Here is a 20,855-nt window from a genome sequence, read left to right as displayed (position 1 = left end):
GATGAGGATAAGAAATGAGAGCAGTTTGTGCAGACTTTCTCACCAAACACGCTGCCCCAAGCGGCTTCAATTCTATCTCCGTCCAGTTCACAGAGAACAAGCCAGGATCTGCAGAGGCTAGGGAACCTGCCAGTTTCATGGAAACATTTGTAATACATATATCTGACAAAGGACTTTGACCCAGTATATATAAAAAGTTCCTGCAAATCAATAATAACATGACAAATAATCCAATTAAAAATGCACAGAAGTCTTAAATCAAACTAGTCATAAAGTTATAAATGGCCAATAAACACATAGAAAAGTACTTATCATTAGTTATCAAAAAAATAAAATTCTTATAAGGTATTATTATGAAACCACTAAATGCATTCATATTAATGACTGACAACACCAAATGAGGAGCTAGAATATTTGTACCTCTCATATGATATGGAAGTTGCCCACAAAGTTAAATGTTTTACCTACTCTCCTCTGCACATTCTCCTGGACTAAATGAAAATACAAACATATAAGAAGCTTGTTTAAGAAGGTTCATGGCTTTATGCATGGTAGCCCAAATCTGGAAATGATACATTCATACAATACAATATTATAGAAAAATGAGAGTGAATGATCTACTAGTACACACAACAGCGTAGATTAATCTGAAAACCATTATTCCACACAAAAGGGTACATTCTCTTGATTCCATTTATATGAACTTCATGATTAGGAAAAGTAATCTACAGGGAAAGAAATCAGAACAGTGGTTGGCTCTGAGGAAGCAATAGGGTTGGGTGAAAAAGAGCACAGAGAACTTTCTAGGGTGATGGAAATGTTCTAGTTCTTCATGAGGTGTGGGTTACATGAGCAGGTATATCTGTAAAATTCACTGAATTATGCATGTAAGGTTTGTACACTTCACTGTATGTAATATCTCAAAAATATATAAATGAAATAGAAACTAACAGAAAAAGGAAGTTTTATTCATTATATAACTACTAAAACAATTAAAAACAGTGGTTTACAAATCTTCCCAGAAACACTGGCCTAGATAGTTTTACTCATTTGTTTTGTCAGAAGTTCCTTTCACGGAATAGATCATTCCAATCTTGTGTAAACTCTTCCAGAGAAAACAGTGTATAGTCTACTATGAGCACATATGGGGAAGCTTTAGTGACAGTCCTATTAATACTTCAACTAAGAGAAGCCTGCCTACTTCACTGATACTTGGTCCACACAGTCCTGGAATTCTGGCCAAAAAGCAGGACAAGAGAAATAACAAAGAAAAAGAAGGTAAAAATAACATCAGGTGAAAGGGTAAAAAGGGAAGAGTCCAAATTACCATTATTGGTAGACAATTCGGTCACTTACCTAGAAAAGCCCAAAAGAATCAACTCTTCGGACAGGACAGACATTTCAGTGTTTCCAAATATAACATCAACATACCAAAATCATGTTTTGATTCATATTTTGAAATCATTTATATTCCTCTACACTCACAATCTTGCTACAGCAAAATCTATGATCTATGTAGGAAATAATCTAGCGAAAACAGAACAAGACCTCAATAAATAAAGTTTTCAGACCCTATTAAAGATAAAGGAGAAAAACTGAACTCTGTATCCATGTATGGAAAGACCTAATACTCTAAAGATGACAATTTCCCCCAAATTCATTTATAAATGTAATGAAACTTCAATTAAACCCCAATGGGATTATTTAGGGAACTTGAAACGCTGATTTTGAAGTTTTTACGAAGGAACTAATACACACAACGAGCTAAGAGTTTTGACAAAGAGCAAGGACAGAGGGGGTCCCAGCAGACATGAAGCCATGTCACCGAGCCATGGTGACACCAGGGCATGGAGCTGATAACGAAGCAGAGACAGACGCTAATGGAACCGAGTACGAGTCCAGAAACATGTCCTCGGTAGGACAGAGGTGGAATCACAAATTAGAAGGAAGAACATGGATTATCAAATAATGGCTTCGAGAAAACTTGCATGCTATGTGGGAAAATAAAGCCGGGTTCTAGCTCTCCATGAGGTGTTTGTGATTTCTACTCTTCACCACGTGTTTCCAGGTCTTCACCTGCGGGACACACAGAAGGATCACACTTTCTAGCCCAGGGCAGTGGTTTGCGGCCAGACCACTAGTTATGGACAGTGAATTGTGAGTGGAGGTAACGTGTGGCTCTTCTGGGCTAAAACATTCACTTGCTTTAAAAACCCTAAACATTCTAAAAATACAGCAGAAATCCTTTGTAATCTTACCACCTGACAATAAGCACCATTAACACTTTGGGTCATACACTTCTGATATTTTAATGCTTATGTTTTCCTCTATAAATATGAAAATACACTGTACACAATTTTTATCGCCCAGATTTTCCACATAGCAAATGTCATGATATTAAGTAGTCTCTCTATTGTATTAAGTGAAAAAGGACGTCTTGACCACCAAGTATGTGGATGCCCCGTTTTAGGCGTTTTGGATTCATTGGCAAAATAGTGTGAGCTGTGTTCATGGGGTTCACATTTCTGCTCAGGGAAGACAGATAAAGAGTAAATACAATTTAGAAGCAAAGTACGTGGGAAGATGCCAGTGTTATGGGGGATCGCACAGGCTAAGGGGAATGAAGTGACGGGGAGGGGGCGGGAACCCATCTCTAGCATCAGCAGCAGTCAGGTTAGTGCTCACTGACAAGGTGTCCCTCGAGGGGACGCCCGGGGGACGCCCAGGGAGGAGCGGGGGCAGGGCACCCGGACGGCTGAGGAAGAGTGCTCCAGCAGAGGTCGTTAGCCAGGGTGGAGGCCCCAAGATACGGCATGCCCCACGGGGGCAAGGAGAACCCAGGGGGCGGTGCGGCTCCCCCTGCGTGGGGGGCGCCAAGCGCAGGAACGGAGGGAAGAGAGGGGCCTGAGCAGGAAGGTCCTCGGAGGCCGTTGTCCGGATATGCCCGGTGCTGTGTCCAACACTGGAGAGAAGCAAGGAGACAGGCAGGAGGGCCGTTGTCCTGGCCACGGCGGCTGGCGGCTCAGGACCACCTTCCTTCCATTCTCTGCGCAAACACCAGCCTTCTTGCAGGTGCTACGGGGCCCCCTTCCTGTTGACGGCGGATAGTCAGCAAGTCTTCAACTGTTCTCTGTTTTTCCTTCTATTTCCACAGCAAACGGTGACGCGTCTGGACTTTGGGGAGCGTCCTCCCTGGCAGAGGAGGTCCACCTGCCATCCCTCAGCCCCTGAACTCCTTGAGAAGCTGCCCTGCAGGGAGAAGCCGTGTGCCTGTGCGCGGTCCTGTGGCCTCCAGACGGGTGTCAGCCGCGGTGGGACACGCCGTGCGTGAAGCCCGTCCAACGACACGGGGCCTGTCCGTGACCTTCTAAAACTGGGACCCGCCTGGGGACAGTAAGAAGATGCTCTTTGGCGGAAGGAGGACAACCCTGTGGCCGCTCGGGCAAATGTCTCACTCTGTGTCCTCGCCTACAGTAAACTGCACTTCGGTGAGCTCTGGCCGGGTGCGATGCCCAGCTGTCCCACGAAGCTGCCTTGTTGGATCCCTGGCCCAGCCTCCCTAAACGAGCTGGTGGCCAGGGTGGTTTCTGCTCAGGCGGCCGGCCAGCCACACAGCTGCCCGCGCGGACCCCGGGCGCCCCCTCCTGGCCTCGCCCGGCCCGGCCCAGCAGCAGCTCAGCACCGGCAGGTCCCAGCCTCCCAGGACGTGGGTCAGGCCTGGATGCCCGCGAGCCCAGCCTCGGGGCGCCTGAGTTGACACTGGGGGACACCAGCCCCGGACACCTCCCCTGCAACTAGGAACGGGCTTTCATCTGGAAGAACACCTGTATGGAGACATCAAAATGCTGACGGTGGTCACCTCCCCAGGAGGCCGTGGAGGGAGGTGGGCGTCGGGGGCACCCCATTCACTCGTCGTCCTTCTGAGTGCTTGCAGTTGCTCTCTTTTTCACAGAAAAGGGTGTAGTCCTGTATTACTAGACTCTTAAATGATGTTCAGAGTAAGTCTTGGAAGAGCACATCATTTAGGAACTGCCTCTCTAGAGCCCACGGCTGTCCTGCCAGGGAGTCTCACAGCCGTCGGTCAGGCTGCTGGTCCGCACCGCGTGCGGGCTGTGCGCTGGGCGTCCCTGGGACGTGGGTGACGTTGCTCCCGCCAGGTGACACTTGGGGAAACCGAGGCTTCAGGACGTGCAGCGAGTTGTTCAGGGCCTCACAGCGGTAAGTGGTTCCTCGGGGACGTGAACCTGAGGCACAGAAACCAAGGAACTTGTCCAAGGTCAAGAAAAGGGCACTGAGGGGTGAAAGTTCAAGCCCAGGTCTCCAGACCTCAGCCCCACACGCGAAAGAGAAAGTGGCCGCCTGTGAGGGCCCACAGGTGGCCACCTCAGGCTTCTCCATCCCTGAGCACTAGGCAGTCTCACCCGGGAATCTGGGAGAAGGAAGACTCAGAATATTCCTAGGGTGACCTCAGTGTAACATTTAAACCAGCAGCTCCTGGGGTGAAAAGTCAACTCCAGTCTATGACTTTGTTGAGCTTTAACAGAAATAGCTTCAGAGTTGGAGTTACAAAACCAAACCTGGGTCCCCAAATCCTCTTACATTACCCACCTGTTAGCTGTGTGACCTTGAATCATTCACTTAACCTCTCTGATCCTGTTTCTGCTTTAGACTTAGGAGATTTACACGAAAGTGACTTCACAAAGGCACTCAGGACAACACCTGACTTATAACAGGTGTTGAGTGACTATTCAAGCAATACATTCTCAGCACTGAAAGTCAGAATGAGGAGCAGAGTACGTGCAGGTCGTCCTGGGATTATAGGACATGCAGACCCACAGATCCTCAGGTGCAATCACTCCGCACACTTACGGACCACCCCCTCCCTTCCCATTGAGAATGACTGTCTGTAGGAGGCAGAATAATGGCCCCAAGATGCCCACGTCCTGTTCCCTGCAGTCTGTGAATACGTTACTTCATGCGGCGAAGGAGACTTTACAGGTACGACGAAGGTGAAGGCTCTGGAGATGGGGAGAGTGGAATGGATTATCCAGGTGCGCCCAATCCAATCACACGAGTCCTTAAACGTGGAGACCCTTGTGGGCTGCAATCAGGGCCGCGCGTGATGTGGGGAGACGCGCGGAGAGACCAACCTCGCTGGCTTTGCCGCTAGAGGAAGGGGCTGCAGCCCAGCCACACCGGCCGCCGTGGACGCTGGAAACAGCAGGGAGGTGGGTTCTCCCCTGGAGCCCGCAGAATCGTGAGCTAACCGTGATCTAACCGTGAGCCGGGAGCTAACCATGAGCTGTGATCTAACCATGAGCCGTGAACCAACGCTGTCTTGTCTCAAAGCCACTAAGCTTGTGGCAGCTTGTTAGCGCCGCCATCGGAAGCTCGTGCCCTGGACTGGCCAGGCATAAGGGCGTGTGTGTGCTGTTTTTCTGCTATTTCAGGTTAAAAAGAAAAGTAAGCTGGGAAGCGTTAGCCGAGGCGAGGGAGAACAGGGTCAGGCGGGGACCCTGCGGTGTGGGCAGGAATCATTCGGAGGACTTCTCGGTGCGGGTGGGACAGGCGTGGTGAGGAGCAGGTGCGTGGCGTATAACGAGGATGGGTTCTGGCGTCGAAACACCGAGAGGTGCGTGGACCCACCACAGGGCGCTCACAGGGCTCTGGGAGGACGGACGCAACAGCAGACTGTCCGCCTGAGGGGACAGGTAAGGTCCTCTCGGTATTGCTGGGGGGGAGGCTCGACCGTTGGGAGGGGAGCAGATTTAGAAAACACAAGGCTCAGAAACCAGAACAACGAGAAATCGCAGCCACAGGCCAGGGGGACGGGTTGGGGGGTGGAGAGAATTTTGGCAAATTCCCTGGGCAGCGTCCTGTCTCCAGGAGCACCGAGCAGCCTGGCATGGAGACGGCCATCGTTCCTGGTCTGTCGTCGGGCGTCCCTGTCAGGCTGGCTCGTGGACAGCCACGGACGAGCCACTCTCAACGCCCTCCAGCTGGGAGGGGAAGACACGGACACACGGAAGCTGATGCACAAGGTTGGGAGAGGTGGGTCACGGCTCAGGGCACCCCCTGCCTGCGTGGGCGCCCCCACACCCGCTCACCTGGCTTCGTCTGCCCATTGAACCCGCTCCCACCTGCCACCGTGAGACAGAGGCTCCCACTGAGTCCGCATGGTTGACAGGAGCCGCGTGGACCCCGGGGCACAAGTTGGGGGTAGCTGCTGTGTGTCCAGCCCGTGGGGGGAGGCTCCAAGCTGCCTCCCGTCCGCCCCAGCCTCCTTTCTTCCCCATCCGTCCCCGCACAAGGAGGGGTGTGTCTCCTCGTCCTGGGCGAGGACCTAAGGCCGCCCTCGAGCCAGATCTTCACCAACTTTCACCCAAACTCCATGGCACCCTTGAAATGTCCTCCTGACAGCCCCACCCCACCCCCAACCCGGGTCTGCCCCAGACGCTGTGGTCAGAGGTTCGAACTCGGCTCAGAAACCGACGAGGACTGCGTGTCCCTGTCTGCGATGCGCCAGCTGCCAGTCCAGCCTGGCTCCGTGTAAGTTCTGTGGATGCGCCCTCAGAACCTTGTTAATCCCCACGCACAGCCTCTCCGCCTTTGCTCTGGGTTTCTGCCATCCCCACCCTCATTCACCCCAGGCTCAATGCCACCATTCAGCCCGTCGTCCAGAATGCACCTCGAGGGCCAGTCCTTCCACCAAGGCTTTGCTGGCTCCCTAGTAGGATGCGACTGTTCCTTCCTCTAAACCCTTGTTACAATTCCCGATCCTCTTTGCCGCGGAGGTCCCTCACTGATGCCAACATCGAACAGGCCTGGGCCCCACCCCAGAGTCTGACTCAGGAGCTGGAGCGGAACCCGCTTATCTGCGTTTAATACAGATTCTGAGGAAGAGCCAAGACGGAGAACCATGGCCTTATTTTGAGTTTCTCCTCGGTGCGCGAGCAAAGGACATACCAGGAACGATAGATAGGAAGGCACATTTGATCAGCTCTCTGAACCGTATTTTCATTACCTTCAAGATGGGGATAATAACCCTCCTTCCTTGGGTTCCTCTGAAGCCTCAGGGAGCCAACACAGTGCACGTCTAGGACCAGGTCCAGACGCGTGGTGCACACGTTGACCTCCCCGGCCAGCCGACTGCCAGCCTAGAGCGTTTCCGGCACGATGATTGCTGTGATGCTTAACGGAACCGCCTGTGCTGTGCTCGGCCCCAAGGGCATCTAAGTCACCCACATGGTCCCTGACAGCACTGAGCTCTGGACGCAGAAAGAAACTGCATGGAAGCGATTTCGTCACTCAGTGGCTTAACCACGAACATTTCTCTTTCTGGAAAAGAGCTTTTCAGCAGTGCTGACTCAACTCACAGAATGGGACACACGGCCTCCCCACATTCACCCCCACAAGGGTTGGAGGGCTCACACGGGCTCGGCCCTGCACCTCTGACCTCCCGATGCCGGTGAGGGAGGTGCCAACAGGCGGGGTTGGAGGGTGTCACGGGGGACTCGAAAGAGCCGAGGTGAGTTGCTGAAAGTTGCATAAGTAGGGGAGTGGCAGAACAAAAAGTGGAGCCCAGTTAGTATAATTTCAAGGGCAGTATTCTTGACCCTTCAGCACAACTGACCCCAGCAATTATCCTGTTAACTTGATCAGAGTGTGAGCCTCCATCCTGATCAGTAGAGTTCAAACATGCACGATGCACGGGACGGTCTCCCTTTGCTCACAGGAGTCGGACTAGCCGTGTGTTGCACTGGGGATGCCCCTGGGCTCAGGGCACCTGTTTCCCCGGCTGGGTCACAGTCCCCGTTGTGAACTCCGACTCCCCCTTTGAGATGCGGGCACGTGTCCACACGTCCAGACAGCTTTGCGAGCTGCCTATGCCCATCCCAGATGGCTGGACCCCAACCACCCCCCCAGGCCAACTTTATTTTAACTAAAGAGAAAACAAACTAAATCTTGCAATCCATTTCACCTCTTTGGGCCTAAAAAGCAAAACTGAGCTATAAAAATACAAGTTGCTATCTCTGCTGTGGGATAGCACATCAGATCCTCGGACGAGGTTGCTGCCGGAGGGCGTGGCTTTACGGAAATAGGAAGTTCCTGCCTTGGATCGTCTCTGTCCAAAACTTAATTTCTTCCATCTTCTTACTCAGTCTGGAACTCCTGTTATATGGAAAAAAGCCTTCATTTTTAATAAGTCATTTGATTTTTTTTTTTCTCTCTCAAGTAAGTTGACTCAAAAGACAAATAGCCCCTAAATTCACACTAAGGTGTAAATGACTGATGGAAGATCCTTTCCCCGCAGCAGGTTTTCAGCGGGGAGAGGGCCTGAGGGAACTCTGGGCTCCAAGCATCGGAAGGGGCGAGGCACACACACCATGCGGGCACGCGGTGGCCAGGCGTGAAGAAAGGATTCGGAGAACAAACCTCGGTCGCCTTCTCCACCTCCTCCTCCTGGTGTCTGCTGGAGGACAGGGCTGCACAGAACCGTGCGCCCCGCGGGGGTCCTGGCGCCACCTGTCCCCGCACAAAGGTCCTACACTATGCCTGTCTCTTCCCAGGCTGTGCTTGTCCTCTCCGAGACTGAGCTAGTTTATAACTGCGAGTCCACACCTCTCACCCCCTTCACCCGTTTCTTCTCTCTCCCTGCCCCCTCCCCTCCAGCGGCCCCTCGCCCCCCATATTTGAGTCTGTTCCTCTTTTTGTTGTTTGTTCTTTTGATTTTTTTTTCCGATTCCACATAAAAGTAAAATCACATGGCATTTGTCTTTCTCTGACTTCTTTCACTTAGCATAACACCCTCTGTGTCCATCCGTGTTGTCACAAATGGCAAGATCTCCTTTTTCGTGGCTAATACTCCATTTTGTGTGTGTATCACATCTTTCTCCATCTATCGATGGACACGTGGGTTGCTTCCGTATCTTGCTGTAAGTAACGCTGCAGTAAACATCAGGATGCAGGTATCTTTTCCAATAAGTGTTTTTGTTCTCCTTGGGTGAATACGCAGAAGTGGATTACTGGAACATCTGGTACTTCTATTTTTATTTTTTTTTTTTTGGACAATTCTGTCTAACACAACATTTACAGAAACACCACCAGTTTTGGGTTCTTGTCTAAATCATGCATTATGTTCAGAAGACAGTGCCTTTACGAACCTTGTAAACAAGCCAATGTATTAAAATAACTCCACATAGGGTAGACAAATGTTAAGACCTTCTTATTCAGTAAGAAAAGGTTTCTTCACTAAAGATCGAATGTGGAGGAAGCCGCAGCAATGGTTAAGTTGTGCACCCAGGGATGGCTGCAATGATCATGACCTCAGGGCAGCTTGGACAACCTGGGGGTGGGGAGCTTCCACATGCATACAGGGAATGGATTGCCCCATCTCTGCATGTCCACATTCTATTTCCCCTTCAAGGTCCAGCTCAGAGTCAACCTCCTCCATGAAGCCTTCCTTGATTGCACCTCCCCCCCCCCTGGTTTTTTTTTTTTTTTTTTTTTTCCAGACTCCCGTAGCATTTGACCTGAACTGCTATTATTTTTTTTAAAAGATTTTATTTATTTGACAGAGAACGAGTGAGCACAAGCTGGGGAATGGCAGGCAGAGGGAGAAGCAGGCTCTCCGCCAAGCAGGGGACTCGAGCCTGGGACCCTGGGATCACGACCTGAGCCGAAGGCAGTCGCTTAACCAATTGAGCCCCCCCGGCGCCCTGAACCGCTATGAACTTACCTCCAGCGATCTGGTACCCGTCACCAGGTACCATGACGTATGGTGGGCGGCAGCCAGCGCTCGAGGGAATGCAGGAGTCTGCATGGTGAACATTAACCTGCTGCCCAGATACGCTCTAACCCGCGTCACAGTCTGGATTTTTACAAAGTGTGTGAGAGACCCCAGGAGGGACCCAAACTACTTACCACAGCATCTCAAAGGCATCGCTTACATATTCACGCAGGTCCTGCATCACACAAGTCGAGCACGCATTTGTACACACACCACCACCCTTGCTGAACATATAAATACATGCAAGTGAGCACACGCAGAGACCACGTAGTGACTTCATCCCATGCACGTGGAGTCAGAATAAGTGGGAGCAGGTGACAGGATTCTAAAACCTGCCCCCGGGCCCCGGACCGGTGCAGCCACCTGGTCTGAAAACCCTCTCCTGAGGCCTTTTCCCCGGGGCACAGACACACCCTCTCAGTCCCCCTCTGTGAGCCGGACCTGGATCCTCGGCTCCGCCGTGGGCCCGCCGCGCCCAGCGGGGAGAGCCTGCTGGGGTGGCTCTCAGCTCAGTGTCTCTGAACACCTCACTTGGGACTGAATCCCAGGCACCCCCCAACTTAGCACAAGTCCTCTCACTTCTCTGGATTTGATTTCACCTGCAAAATGCAGGAATGCCAGCATCCCCAGGCCGCGGGAGGAGGTGATGGCCGTTCAGCGTGTACGTCCGGGACAGAATATTCGACGGACTGTTTATCATTATCGCCGTCAGCACTGCTCCCTTCGTCCTGCCCGTGGAAAAGCCAGCCTGCAGCCTTCTCTAATACACTGAAGCCGAAACCGCATCCCCCAGAAGCTGCCCCGGGACCCCCACCGGGCCCTGCGTGGTGCCCGCTCGCCCCTGCGCCCACAGAGCTGCCCCGCGGGGCTCCCCGGTCCCAGGCTGGCCACCACGAACCCCGCGGCACCCGACCTAAGGCAGCAGAGCCTCCGCGCCTCCCTGCCTGGAAAGCACGCCCGCCGACAGCGCGAGCGTTGCCCTCAGGAGTCAGCCCCCACGCCTCCTCCTCGACCACACAGCTTTGCCAGAGTCAGTCTCTGACCCAAAACCCCAAGAGCAAAGAATAGCAATTGGCACTCTTTTTTCTGTTGAAAGACACCCCCCCGCCCCGACCTGGAGAACTAAATCACATTATAACGTTGCAACAGCGTCCGCGCGTAATCAACCTGTGTTGCCTCACGGTCGCGATGTGGCAACTGCTGAGGACACGGCTTTATAAGGGACCAGAAGAGAGAGCAGTGACCGGGCCGCGGTCCGGTGAGCTAGAGACGCCCACGAGGGGGCCCACCCGGAGGACACCAGGATGGCCGCAGCCTTGGCAGGAAAGGCCGCGTTGAGTCTGAGGATACTCCCCCCGCTGTTGCTGCTCTCCGCGCGGCTCGCCCAGGCCTTCCCGGTCCCCGGGGCATCCCCAGAAGAGAAGAACGCGCGAGTCGTTCAGGTAAACGGACTCCCCGGTAGGTCGGTGCGTGACGTCCGTGTGGCTTGTTTCTTCGTTTTAGTTAAATCAGCCTGAAATGATGTGTGTGTTCTGTTTGAGCTCAAACATCTCGCTTCAGGAATCTGGGGGGTTCCTAGCTGGGCTCCTCAAACTCTGGGGAAACACTGCAGCCAAGCTGCCTCCAGCCAGGGACCCCGTTGAGAAGGAATGGTTTAAATTACAAAACTAAGTGGTTTTCTTTCTCACTCACCTAAGACGTTCCCCAGCCATTGTCCACAACCCAGTTTCTCCACGCCTGGTGCTTTCTGTAGGGACTTGTCTCTGCAGCCAGAAATCTCAGGTGGACCGGAGAGCACGAGGACGGGCAATTAGAAGGAACTGGAAGTCAATTCCTAGCGCAATGAGATTTCCTACACCGGATTCTGTTTATAAGCAAACATGTTTATAAATGTTTATAAAGCAAAACCAGCAGCTGTTTTCCGTTGTTGTACGAAAGTCAGGCCAAATTTTAAAGAAACATCGGAGAACATGGTCACAAACTTGTCACGCACAATTTCCTTAGCATTGCAGTTTCAGGAAAGCATTGTTCTTTTTGTTTTATCCTTTTCCTTTTTTCTTAAATATCTCTTACAGTGGTAATAGGAATAACCCCCCGGGGTTAATGGCTAGAGCTCAGTGAGTGTTGACTGCGTCCAGGATGCCCTGCTGAGCATCTCATTCATCCTCACTGCAACCCTATGACAGCGTATTATTATTCCCACCTTAGAGACCAAAGTGAATCTTAAGTCCGTTAAATGGTGTGTCCAAAAACTCAGTTAATCTGTGGCAGAGCTAAGATTTGAACCCAAGCCTCTCTGAATCCCACAGCCTGTAAGAGTACAAAGTGCTCTGTCCTGTGTCACCTGCCAGGTGACAGGTGTTCCCGGGCTGCTTAGGGCAAGAGAAGCCGTAGAACTGGCGTAGCACCCCCCGAACCTCTGCCCCTTCCAGAGGTGCTGTGGTGGGGAGAAGGCTGATGCCCATGAGGGTGCCAATGTCCCAAAACCAGTTTGGAGTTCTTCTTCTGAAATTGTCAGTTCTCATTTGAGAAGCCTCAGGGATGGTTGGGACCTGAGTTTGTCATCTTGGCAATTTCCCTCCATCTGTGCATGTCCGTGTCTTAGTGAGGATGATTAGACCTTATCAAGAGTAGTGGAAAGATAATTAAAAGAGAATCCACATCGATGCGATTAACACCCGAAGAAATCAATATACACCAGCGCTCTTTATTTTTTATAAGAAGGAGCCAGTCTCCTGACTGTGTACTAGGGTTTTGCATGGGGACTTGGACCTCATCCTTTATGAAACACATGTTCTTATGTATAAACACTAACCGGAGCGCTGGACGGAGGGGCTGTTCTGACCCATTGTCCCTGTTCTCTCAAACTCGACCCCAAATCCGTGTTGTTGCTCCTCCATCAGGTTATTAGCCTGCTAGAAGTCTGCGGTGGCGCAGAAAGGATGCACAAGGCCCAGGGAGCCGAAGGTAAGGACACAGCAGGTCCCCTCACGTGTGTCTCTTTGTCCAGGATTACCTAGAAAAGTTCTACCAGTTACCGCAGAAAGGATTCCGGTCTGCGAGGCAGAACAGCGCTAGTGTGATTGTTGAGAAGCTGAAAGAGATGCAGCGGTTCTTTGGGTTGAACGAGACGGGGAAGCCGGATCGCGAGACGCTGGAGATGATGCAGAAGCCTCGCTGCGGGGTGCCGGACAGTGGAGACTTCATGTTAACCCCGGGAAACCCCAAGTGGGAACAAACTAACCTGACCTACAGGTGATAGTTTGAGTTCCAGAACCCAACAGGGGTGTTTGTCGAGCATCTGTGACGTGCCAGGCACTGTCCCAGGATGAGGGATTCACGGGACACAGGTGTCCCTGCCCCGGAGAGGCCACTCTGGTGTGAAGGAGCAAAGACCCCACAGGCTCTCCTCACCTCACAGCCTGACGCTTTTGTCCTCCTTCTCCAGCAGCCTCAAGAGGATGATGGCAACATTAGGCTGTCTCTCTGTGAACTCCATGTAGGACCCCAAAAAAGGCTCACTCATTGCTGGACAGACTAGCCCCACGTTCCATGCCTCCTAATGATGACAATTAATGATACCCAGTATTTGTTCAACACTGTGATGTGCCAAGTACTGAGCTGAATACTTGACATGTACTTAATCCCCACAACCACCCTATGAGAGGGCTACTATTTTATGATCCTCCTCTTATGAATAAAGAAACTGAGTTTAACGATAGGGAGGGACCTGTGCAGAGGCCACATCTGTCTGCAGCCTTGACGCCTGCCCCCCTCCTTAGGCCCCCTCCAGGGCTAGCTCATCACATACACCCCTCACTCCCAAATGGAGAAGCGTGGTCCACTGGTGGCCTGCCCTTCTAAACCATAACAAGTCCTCCTCCCGTCTCCTCATTTTGAAGGATTATTAAGTACACGACACAGTTGTCAGAGACCGATGTGGAAGCTGCTATTGAGAAAGCCTTTCAAGTGTGGAGCAATGTGTCAACCCTGACCTTCACCAAGATCTCTCAGGGAGAAGCAGACATCGAGATCACCTTTGTCCAAGGAGGTAGGCTCGCAGCCGTTGTGCTCAGATTTGCCTTCCCTGGCTAAACTGGGACTCGGCAGGGACCTGAGACAAACTGTCTTGTTTCAGATCATGGCGACAATTCTCCATTCGATGGACCCGATGGGATCCTCGCTCATGCCTTTCAGCCGGGCCAAGGTATTGGAGGAGACGCTCACTTCGATGCAGAAGAAACATGGACCAAAACCTCCAGCAGTAAGTTAACCAAGGTCGCATCAACATGCAGCTCTGAATATGCTTTTCTCACATCAGAAGCCCCTCCTGCATACATACACACACACCCAGGTTACTGCAACATTTCAAACTCACACAAGCTGATCGTTTTAAATTTTTGCTACCTCATAATGCTAAGTAAATTTAGGTTTTAAAAAAGCTCTTGACCTTGTTTTCCTAGGACAGAAATCAAAAAGCTACAGACCGTGGCTAGATCCTGCCCCGTCCTGTTTGTATAAATAAAGTTTTATTGAAACAGGGACACCCTTACTGGTTCATGCATCACCTAGGGCTGTTCTCACAGCACAACAGCAAAGCTGAGTACTCGCTACGGAAAGCACACGGCTCACAGAGCCTAAAATACTTACTATCTAAACCTTCACAGAAGAAGTTTGCTGACCACTGCTTTAGGGTATGTGTTTCTTTGTAATATTCTGAAATTTAATGATGTTTGGAGGATGTCCTTATTTTTGGAAATCCAGAAATAATCGGGTTCATTTGGAAAACTATCCCACTTAGAAAACAGCCACCATGTTTTTCGTCGAGTTATTTCATTTCAAAGAACTCTTTTTCAGTGGTTGTTGCTGTAGGACAATCCACCCCTTTCAGGAGAAGACTGATAATGAGAAGAGTCAGACCCTGAAGGGAAGAAGTGAGGATAAGGAGAGGTATATGCAGACCACGCGGTAGTTCACAAGGCCACGGGGCAACAGTACACCACAGAACACTTTAGAAAATAGGAAAGGACCCTTTCATCTTTGCTTGGAACCTGCTCCTCCCACCATTTTCTCAACATATATATTGTGAGTGTTTTGTCCACCCAAGTCCCTATGCTAGGAGCTGTGTGTACCCAAAGATGGATAACTAACACTCCACTACTTTGAATTCCTCTTGCCTTCCCCACTGGTGCACGTGGTCATCACCTCTTACCTGAACTAAATGATCCAGATTCCCATGTGCTTCCCAAGCTCCCTATATCTGCTCACATTGCACCCCCAGGCCCCTTCCAAAATCTCTCTCTGCTCTGCCCCATGCCGCCCCGTCTTGTCTTTCAGCTGGAAGTGAGGACTTTCTCCTCAGAATCCCAACAGCCTTTGTTTCTCTTTCTCAGCTGCTCTCGTGCCATTCACGTCATTGACGTGCATCTTCCCTTCTAGACTGTGCATCATGGCAGATCCCCCAGGGCCCCGCACAGCGTGCTCCAGGCCCTCAGAGAGGTTTTCTGAGATGCATTCAGGAATGCAAAAATGCAAGGATGTGACAGTCAGGAAGAAAAATCTTGGAGCACGGGTAGAATTTCACTCGGATAGTTATCAGTAGGAAGTTGAATGCTGTCGTCAGAGCACAGGTCTTGCCATCAACCTGGATTTGGCCCCAGCTCGACCACTTACCAGTTGCCAGACCTCCAACGAGATATCCAAACTCTGTGGGCTTGCAGTTCCTTTACTGTAAAAATATTTCTAACGATACTTCACACAAATATTGTGAGGACTGAATCATATCACGCTTCCCCGCATGTAGAAAGTACTCAGTTTTAAGAAGTGGGCATGGAACACCGTGTGCACTGTGTATGTGGGGCAGCCGGAGCGAAGGGTTCACATCACATGTGTCTGCTGGGCAAGTGAGGGGTTCTTGCACTTGGCCAAGGAGCTTGGGCTGTACCTGACAGAAATGTGAGCCTTGGAAGTGGGGTTCCCAGCTGGGGAAGGCATTGTGCTCCTAGAAGTTAAAGATGGGGGAAGAGGCAGGGTTTGTCTCTTTCAAACAAGGGGGAAGGTAGAGAATCCTTGAAGCTACTTTGAGAACGGGAATCAGGGAGGAGCTGGTGCTGGCTGATGGGTGAGCAGGGAGGCAAAGCAGGTCCATCTGCATCCAAGGCTAATGGCAGCCCAGCAGGCTTCTTCTCGAACTGCCCATGCACTGAAACTCTGTCGAAGGGGCTGAGGGCCTGGGAGGCTGGAGAGGGCTGCGGAGCCTCACAGGACTGTGGGGCCTGCCATCCCTTCTCTCAGCCTCAGGTCCACATCCATGGAATACCTGAGTCAGAATAAAGGCAGTATTTCTTGGTTCTGAGATTTGATGAGAAGCTTCCCCAACCTGAACCTACAACTCCTACCTTGATTGCTTCCAGCCTCTCTCTTCAGGTGCCTGAAGGGAAAATGAGAAAGACAGGCTTGGCAAGGGCAGTTTCTCCAGGCTCTGTTGGCTTGGAAGCTGCATTCCTTGAGATCCTATTGTCTCTGCCCTTGGATCCACTTGGAGCCACTGACCACACACGCTTGCATTTCAGATTACAATTTGTTTCTTGTTGCCGCCCATGAATTTGGCCACTCCTTGGGGCTCGCTCACTCCACTGACCCCGGTGCCTTGATGTATCCCAACTACGCTTTCCACGACCCCAGCACCTACAACCTCCCTCAAGATGACATCAACGGGATTCAGACCATCTACGGTAAGGTCATCGGAAGAACCCTGCGTACATGGTGAGGCGTGGGCTTGTCTAGGATGTTCTTCGAGAAGAGGGATGGGATTAGGATTTTTAAGTAGAGGGTGGGGAAGGGGGGAGGCACAGAATTCAAATTGCTTTACTTCACAACTTAAACTGGAATGATCTCTGAAAATCACCATTCTGACTTAAAATAATAATAACTTTGAGAGGGCCAAATGTACAGTTACTTTAATGCCTTGTGGGGTAGTCTGGTAGAGTTTCTCTTGTGAAAACCCTTTGCTTTCCTGAGGCGTGTCTAAGGTACTCCAATAGTCACACTACATGGAAGCTTATAAAAAGCTTTGTTGTTGTTGTTGTTGTTTAAGGTCTTTCAAACAACCCTGTCCAACCGACCGGCCCGAGCACACCCACAGCCTGTGACCCCAGACTGACGTTTGACGCCATCGCCAGCCTCCGTGGAGAAATACTGTTCTTTAAAGACAAGTATAAGACTGAACTATTTCTTCCTTTGACTTAACTTACTGGCATAACTTAGAGCTGGATTCTAATCAAGTCTCATGTTACATACCGCTCAGCTTTTCCTTCGAATTCTGTGCTTGTGCATCTCATTGCAATGGATTGTGTTTTCTGGGTAACTTGAAACATCCAGGAAAATTAAAAAAAAAAAAAAAATGCAAACACGCATAAACATTCCGCTGTGGGTGATAGCGTAGCTGACCAGGCTCCAGGTGCTCGGGAACGTCACACAGGGGTTTACCAGACAGCGAAACCCCATCCTCGCCCACCCACATTCAGTCCAGTAAATGGGAACCATCACGTGATAAGCTGGGGGCAAGTCATCTCACCGGTTGGATTTTTCAGTCTTCCATTGGCTGCTTTGTGATTGTGTGATCGGGGCCTGATTTACTTGTATTGCTTTTGCTGGAATACTCTAAGTATCCTCAGCGTTTTGTAGGAACGACAGTGAGCCTTGTCAGGGCGTGCGGAGGGGACAGGGCAAATGTCATCATAGAAGGTCATTCCTAGGACGTCCCCTAAAACCTGTGAAGTGCCCAGCAGGTGAACAGCATCGCTGCATGTTGTCTACGGAGCTCAGCACTGCCTCCACGACATCATCCTACCTCCCCGCAGGCTCGTGGGGCGGGCGCTCATGCGGGATCCTGGGCGGCTGCCCACTCACAGCCTTGTGCTCTACTAGGTTCTTATGGAGGAGACACCCTCAGCTGAGAAGGGTCGAACTCAGCTTCATCTCTCAGTTCTGGCCGTCCCTGCCCGATGGTGTACAGGCGGCCTATGAGGATGCCGACAAGGACATCGTTTTCTTATTTAAAGGTAACTGCCTACATTTTCATCCTGTTTTAGCTGTCCCTGAGGTGAGGGGAAGACTTCTTTGTGGTCCCTTCCAGGGTGAGAGGAGGTGAGCCCATGAGAGCATGGTACCCTGTCCGGACTTGGTCAGGAGACCTGGGTCAGGTCGGGTCCCTGCCCCTAACTGCTGCATGAGCTTGAGCAGCTAACCCTTCCCTGCTCAGCCCTGCTTTCCCAGCCATGCTGTTCTTCCTCCCTCGTCCCGGGTCTAACAGTCTCCGAGTCCCCGCGGCTGTGAGAGTGTCTCTGCATCGAAGGCTTGTGACTGAGAAAGTCCCCCAGCTGTGAGGCCCTGCCTGTCGGGCTGAGAAGCCAGATCTATTGGCAGGTGCTGGGGAACCACTGAGACTGTTACAGCCCAGTGAACTTGACCACCTTGGTCTTTTAAAGACTCTTGTTCCATTGTTTCTATGATGAATTTACACAAAGACTAAGAAGTGATACCACATTATGTTATCGGAACAGAAGGACTTTATCTAAAGTATAACCTGGTTTGTTGGCAGGCTGCCGGTACTGGGCTCTGAGGGGCTATGACATTGAGCAAGGTTATCCCAGGGAAATCTCAGACTACGGCTTCCCAAGCAGTGTCCGAGCGATTGATGCAGCTGTTTACTACAGGAGAAAAACCTACTTCTTTGTAAACGACCAGATCTGGAGGTAAGGCAAACTTTGTTTCAGTTAGAGATTGAAATCTGCATATTTACCGTCTACAGACTACTAACAACCAGCCATCTGAAGGTTTTTAAAAACCCAGGGGATCTCTGATAGGCATTCTTTTTCACAAAATGATCGATGTTGCCAAGGCTTTTGAAAGTGTCATTTTTATAAAATTAAAAAGTCTTCACAATGGTATTGAGGATTCTACATCAGGAAACAGCAAACCTTAATAAGGCACCAGGAAGGGATGCAAAGAGAGAGGCTAATTCTCAGTTAGGAGTTGAATTCTAACACACTCAAGAAAACGCTATTCAGATAGCCTACAAAACGTGGTGCCCACATTGGACTTATTACCTCACTATTCAGGGTGGGGGGGTGCTGGTAGGGGGAGGGAGGAAGAGAGAGAGACTAACTATGTACCCATTAAGGAAATCCTCAGAAAATAAAACCCTTCTTTTGGAAAATAGCACTGTGCTAGCCATCGGAAGCCTGTTTCAGTGTTAATGCTACCCAGGTATTTTTTAAATAGGATCGTACACTTAGGTAGAGAAGTCTACCATTCTTAGGCCCAGGAAATAAGACAGTATGAAGACCAAATGAGAAAATATGTGTGAAGACGCTTTGTAAAGTATATGCAATTTAAAGAAAACCATTGTCGTTTTATACTATACTGGTTTTAAAACATGGGACTTTTTTTTTTTTCATTAGATATGATAACCAAAGACAATCCATGGAACCAGGTTATCCCAAAAGCATAGCAAGTCTCTTTCCAGGAATAGAAAGCAAAGTTGATGCAGTTTTCCAGCAGAACCGTAAGTAGAAAAAAAAACTAATAATAAATTTGTTAAAATTTTTAAAATAACGTGTTTGCATTTAAATGTTATATTGGAACGGGCATGGGGTCTTTTCCATTGAAAACATCTGAGATCCACAAACTAATTCAATACTTTATCTTTTTTTTTTTTTTTTTTACAGATGCCTTCCTTTTCTTCAGTGGACAGACATATTATACATTTGATCTTGGTGCTCACAGGGTTACTAGGATCGATAGAAGCAATCGATGGCTCAACTGCAGATAAAGCTGAAGCAGTCACACATATTTGCATCCATTTTCTGCATGTGGAAGGAAAGTCTAGTTTGCGTAGCCATTTTCCTGGGTCCTATTTATACTTCTCTCGACAATGAGTAATGCTGTTTGCTATCACTGTCCTCATTGGATCTCCCTTCAGTGGAAATACATTTGGAGTATCCTGTTGTCTCCAGGGCTGATTGAGTGCCTATGGATTCCATCTCAAGGGAGGAGATGAAGCCTTCCCTGTCACTTCAGTATTCACTATTTCGTTACTTGCTTACCTGACTTCCAAAATGCTTATATATACCTAAATCTCCTTTATCTGCTACATACAATTCAGCACTGGGTTTTGGTGAAATGTAGAGACCAGGAACAGCGTAAACAGTCCCTCTTGCCTTTACTGAAAATGTAGTACTATTTTCCACTCTTGGAAAAAAAATATTGTTGATCTATGTTGTGGCTTGAATTGTGTCCCCCCAAGAGAGAGAGGTTGAAGTCCAATCCTAGGTACCTATGAATATACCCTATTTGGAACTAGGGTCTTCGAAGATGCGGTTAGTTAGAATGAGGTTATGCTGGAGCAGGGTGGACCTAGGGACTGGTGTCCTTGGAAGAAGAGAAGCAACACAGACACATAGCAGATGAGGACATGCGCACGTGAAGACCAACCTGGGAACGGTGCTTGTAGAAAGCCAACCGTGGCCAGCAGCCACCAGAAGCTGGGAAGAGGCAAGGAAGGATCCTTCCTAGTGCCTTCAGAGAAAAGAATTTCATCCTCCCCACACCTTGGTTTTAGACTTGTAGCTTCCAGACCTGGGAGAGAATAAACTGGGTTGGAGCCTGTGGAGCTTCCTTATGGCAGCCCTGGGATATCTACCAGCTGGATACCGTACCCCTGCACTTAAGAAAATGAGTCAACACAAAACGACAAAGTTGAACCCTCAGGAAGAATTACTGTCACCTTCCCCAAAAAGGAGCAAAAAGGGGAGGTACCACTTTCTCTTCTGTCTCCTCCCAGCTCTATCCTTTTAGAGTCTAAGCAAATGGGCTAGTGATTGGAACTGTTGTTCCTTATTTCTTCTTTTCCAGGGATACTCAGGAGGGCACACTACCCATAAGCGGGATTTACTGCACAAACCAAACAGTGTTGGGCACAAAATTCAATGACTCTCATTAAATTAAACTAAGCTGAGATGCATACATTTGATAGTGGTTCTTTTCTGTCAAGAACTTTAGG

General features: G+C 49.9%; 1 protein-coding gene across 1 annotated transcript; it reads left to right on the top strand.

Moving 5' to 3' along the window:
- Positions 1 to 11,051: 11,051 nt before the first annotated feature.
- Positions 11,052 to 20,855, top strand: MMP8 (matrix metallopeptidase 8). Its single transcript, XM_032427913.1, has 10 exons — positions 11,052 to 11,232; positions 12,801 to 13,045; positions 13,693 to 13,841; positions 13,929 to 14,054; positions 16,363 to 16,524; positions 16,887 to 17,004; positions 17,720 to 17,853; positions 18,393 to 18,546; positions 19,255 to 19,358; positions 19,522 to 20,855. The coding sequence occupies exons 1-10, from the start codon at positions 11,095 to 11,097 to the stop codon at positions 19,623 to 19,625; spliced, it is 1,434 nt and encodes a 477-aa protein (XP_032283804.1). The 5' UTR covers positions 11,052 to 11,094; the 3' UTR covers positions 19,626 to 20,855.

This window comes from Phoca vitulina, unplaced genomic scaffold, assembly GCF_004348235.1.
Source record: "Phoca vitulina isolate PV1807 unplaced genomic scaffold, GSC_HSeal_1.0 scaffold38, whole genome shotgun sequence".
Taxonomy (NCBI): Eukaryota; Metazoa; Chordata; class Mammalia; order Carnivora; family Phocidae; genus Phoca; species Phoca vitulina.
Note: the sequence above shows the minus strand (reverse complement) of the source record. Positions and strands in the feature narration are given on the sequence as shown.

Excerpts from the sequence above, each read along its gene's own strand:
- MMP8 (XM_032427913.1), top strand. The coding sequence starts at position 11,095 with ATGGCCGCAGCCTTGGCAGGAAAGGCCGCGTTGAGTCTGAGGATACTC. Across the intron at positions 13,842-13,928 it reads GATCACCTTTGTCCAAGGAG|ATCATGGCGACAATTCTCCA; the intron begins GTAGGCTCGCAG and ends GTCTTGTTTCAG. Across the intron at positions 16,525-16,886 it reads CGGGATTCAGACCATCTACG|GTCTTTCAAACAACCCTGTC; the intron begins GTAAGGTCATCG and ends TTGTTGTTTAAG.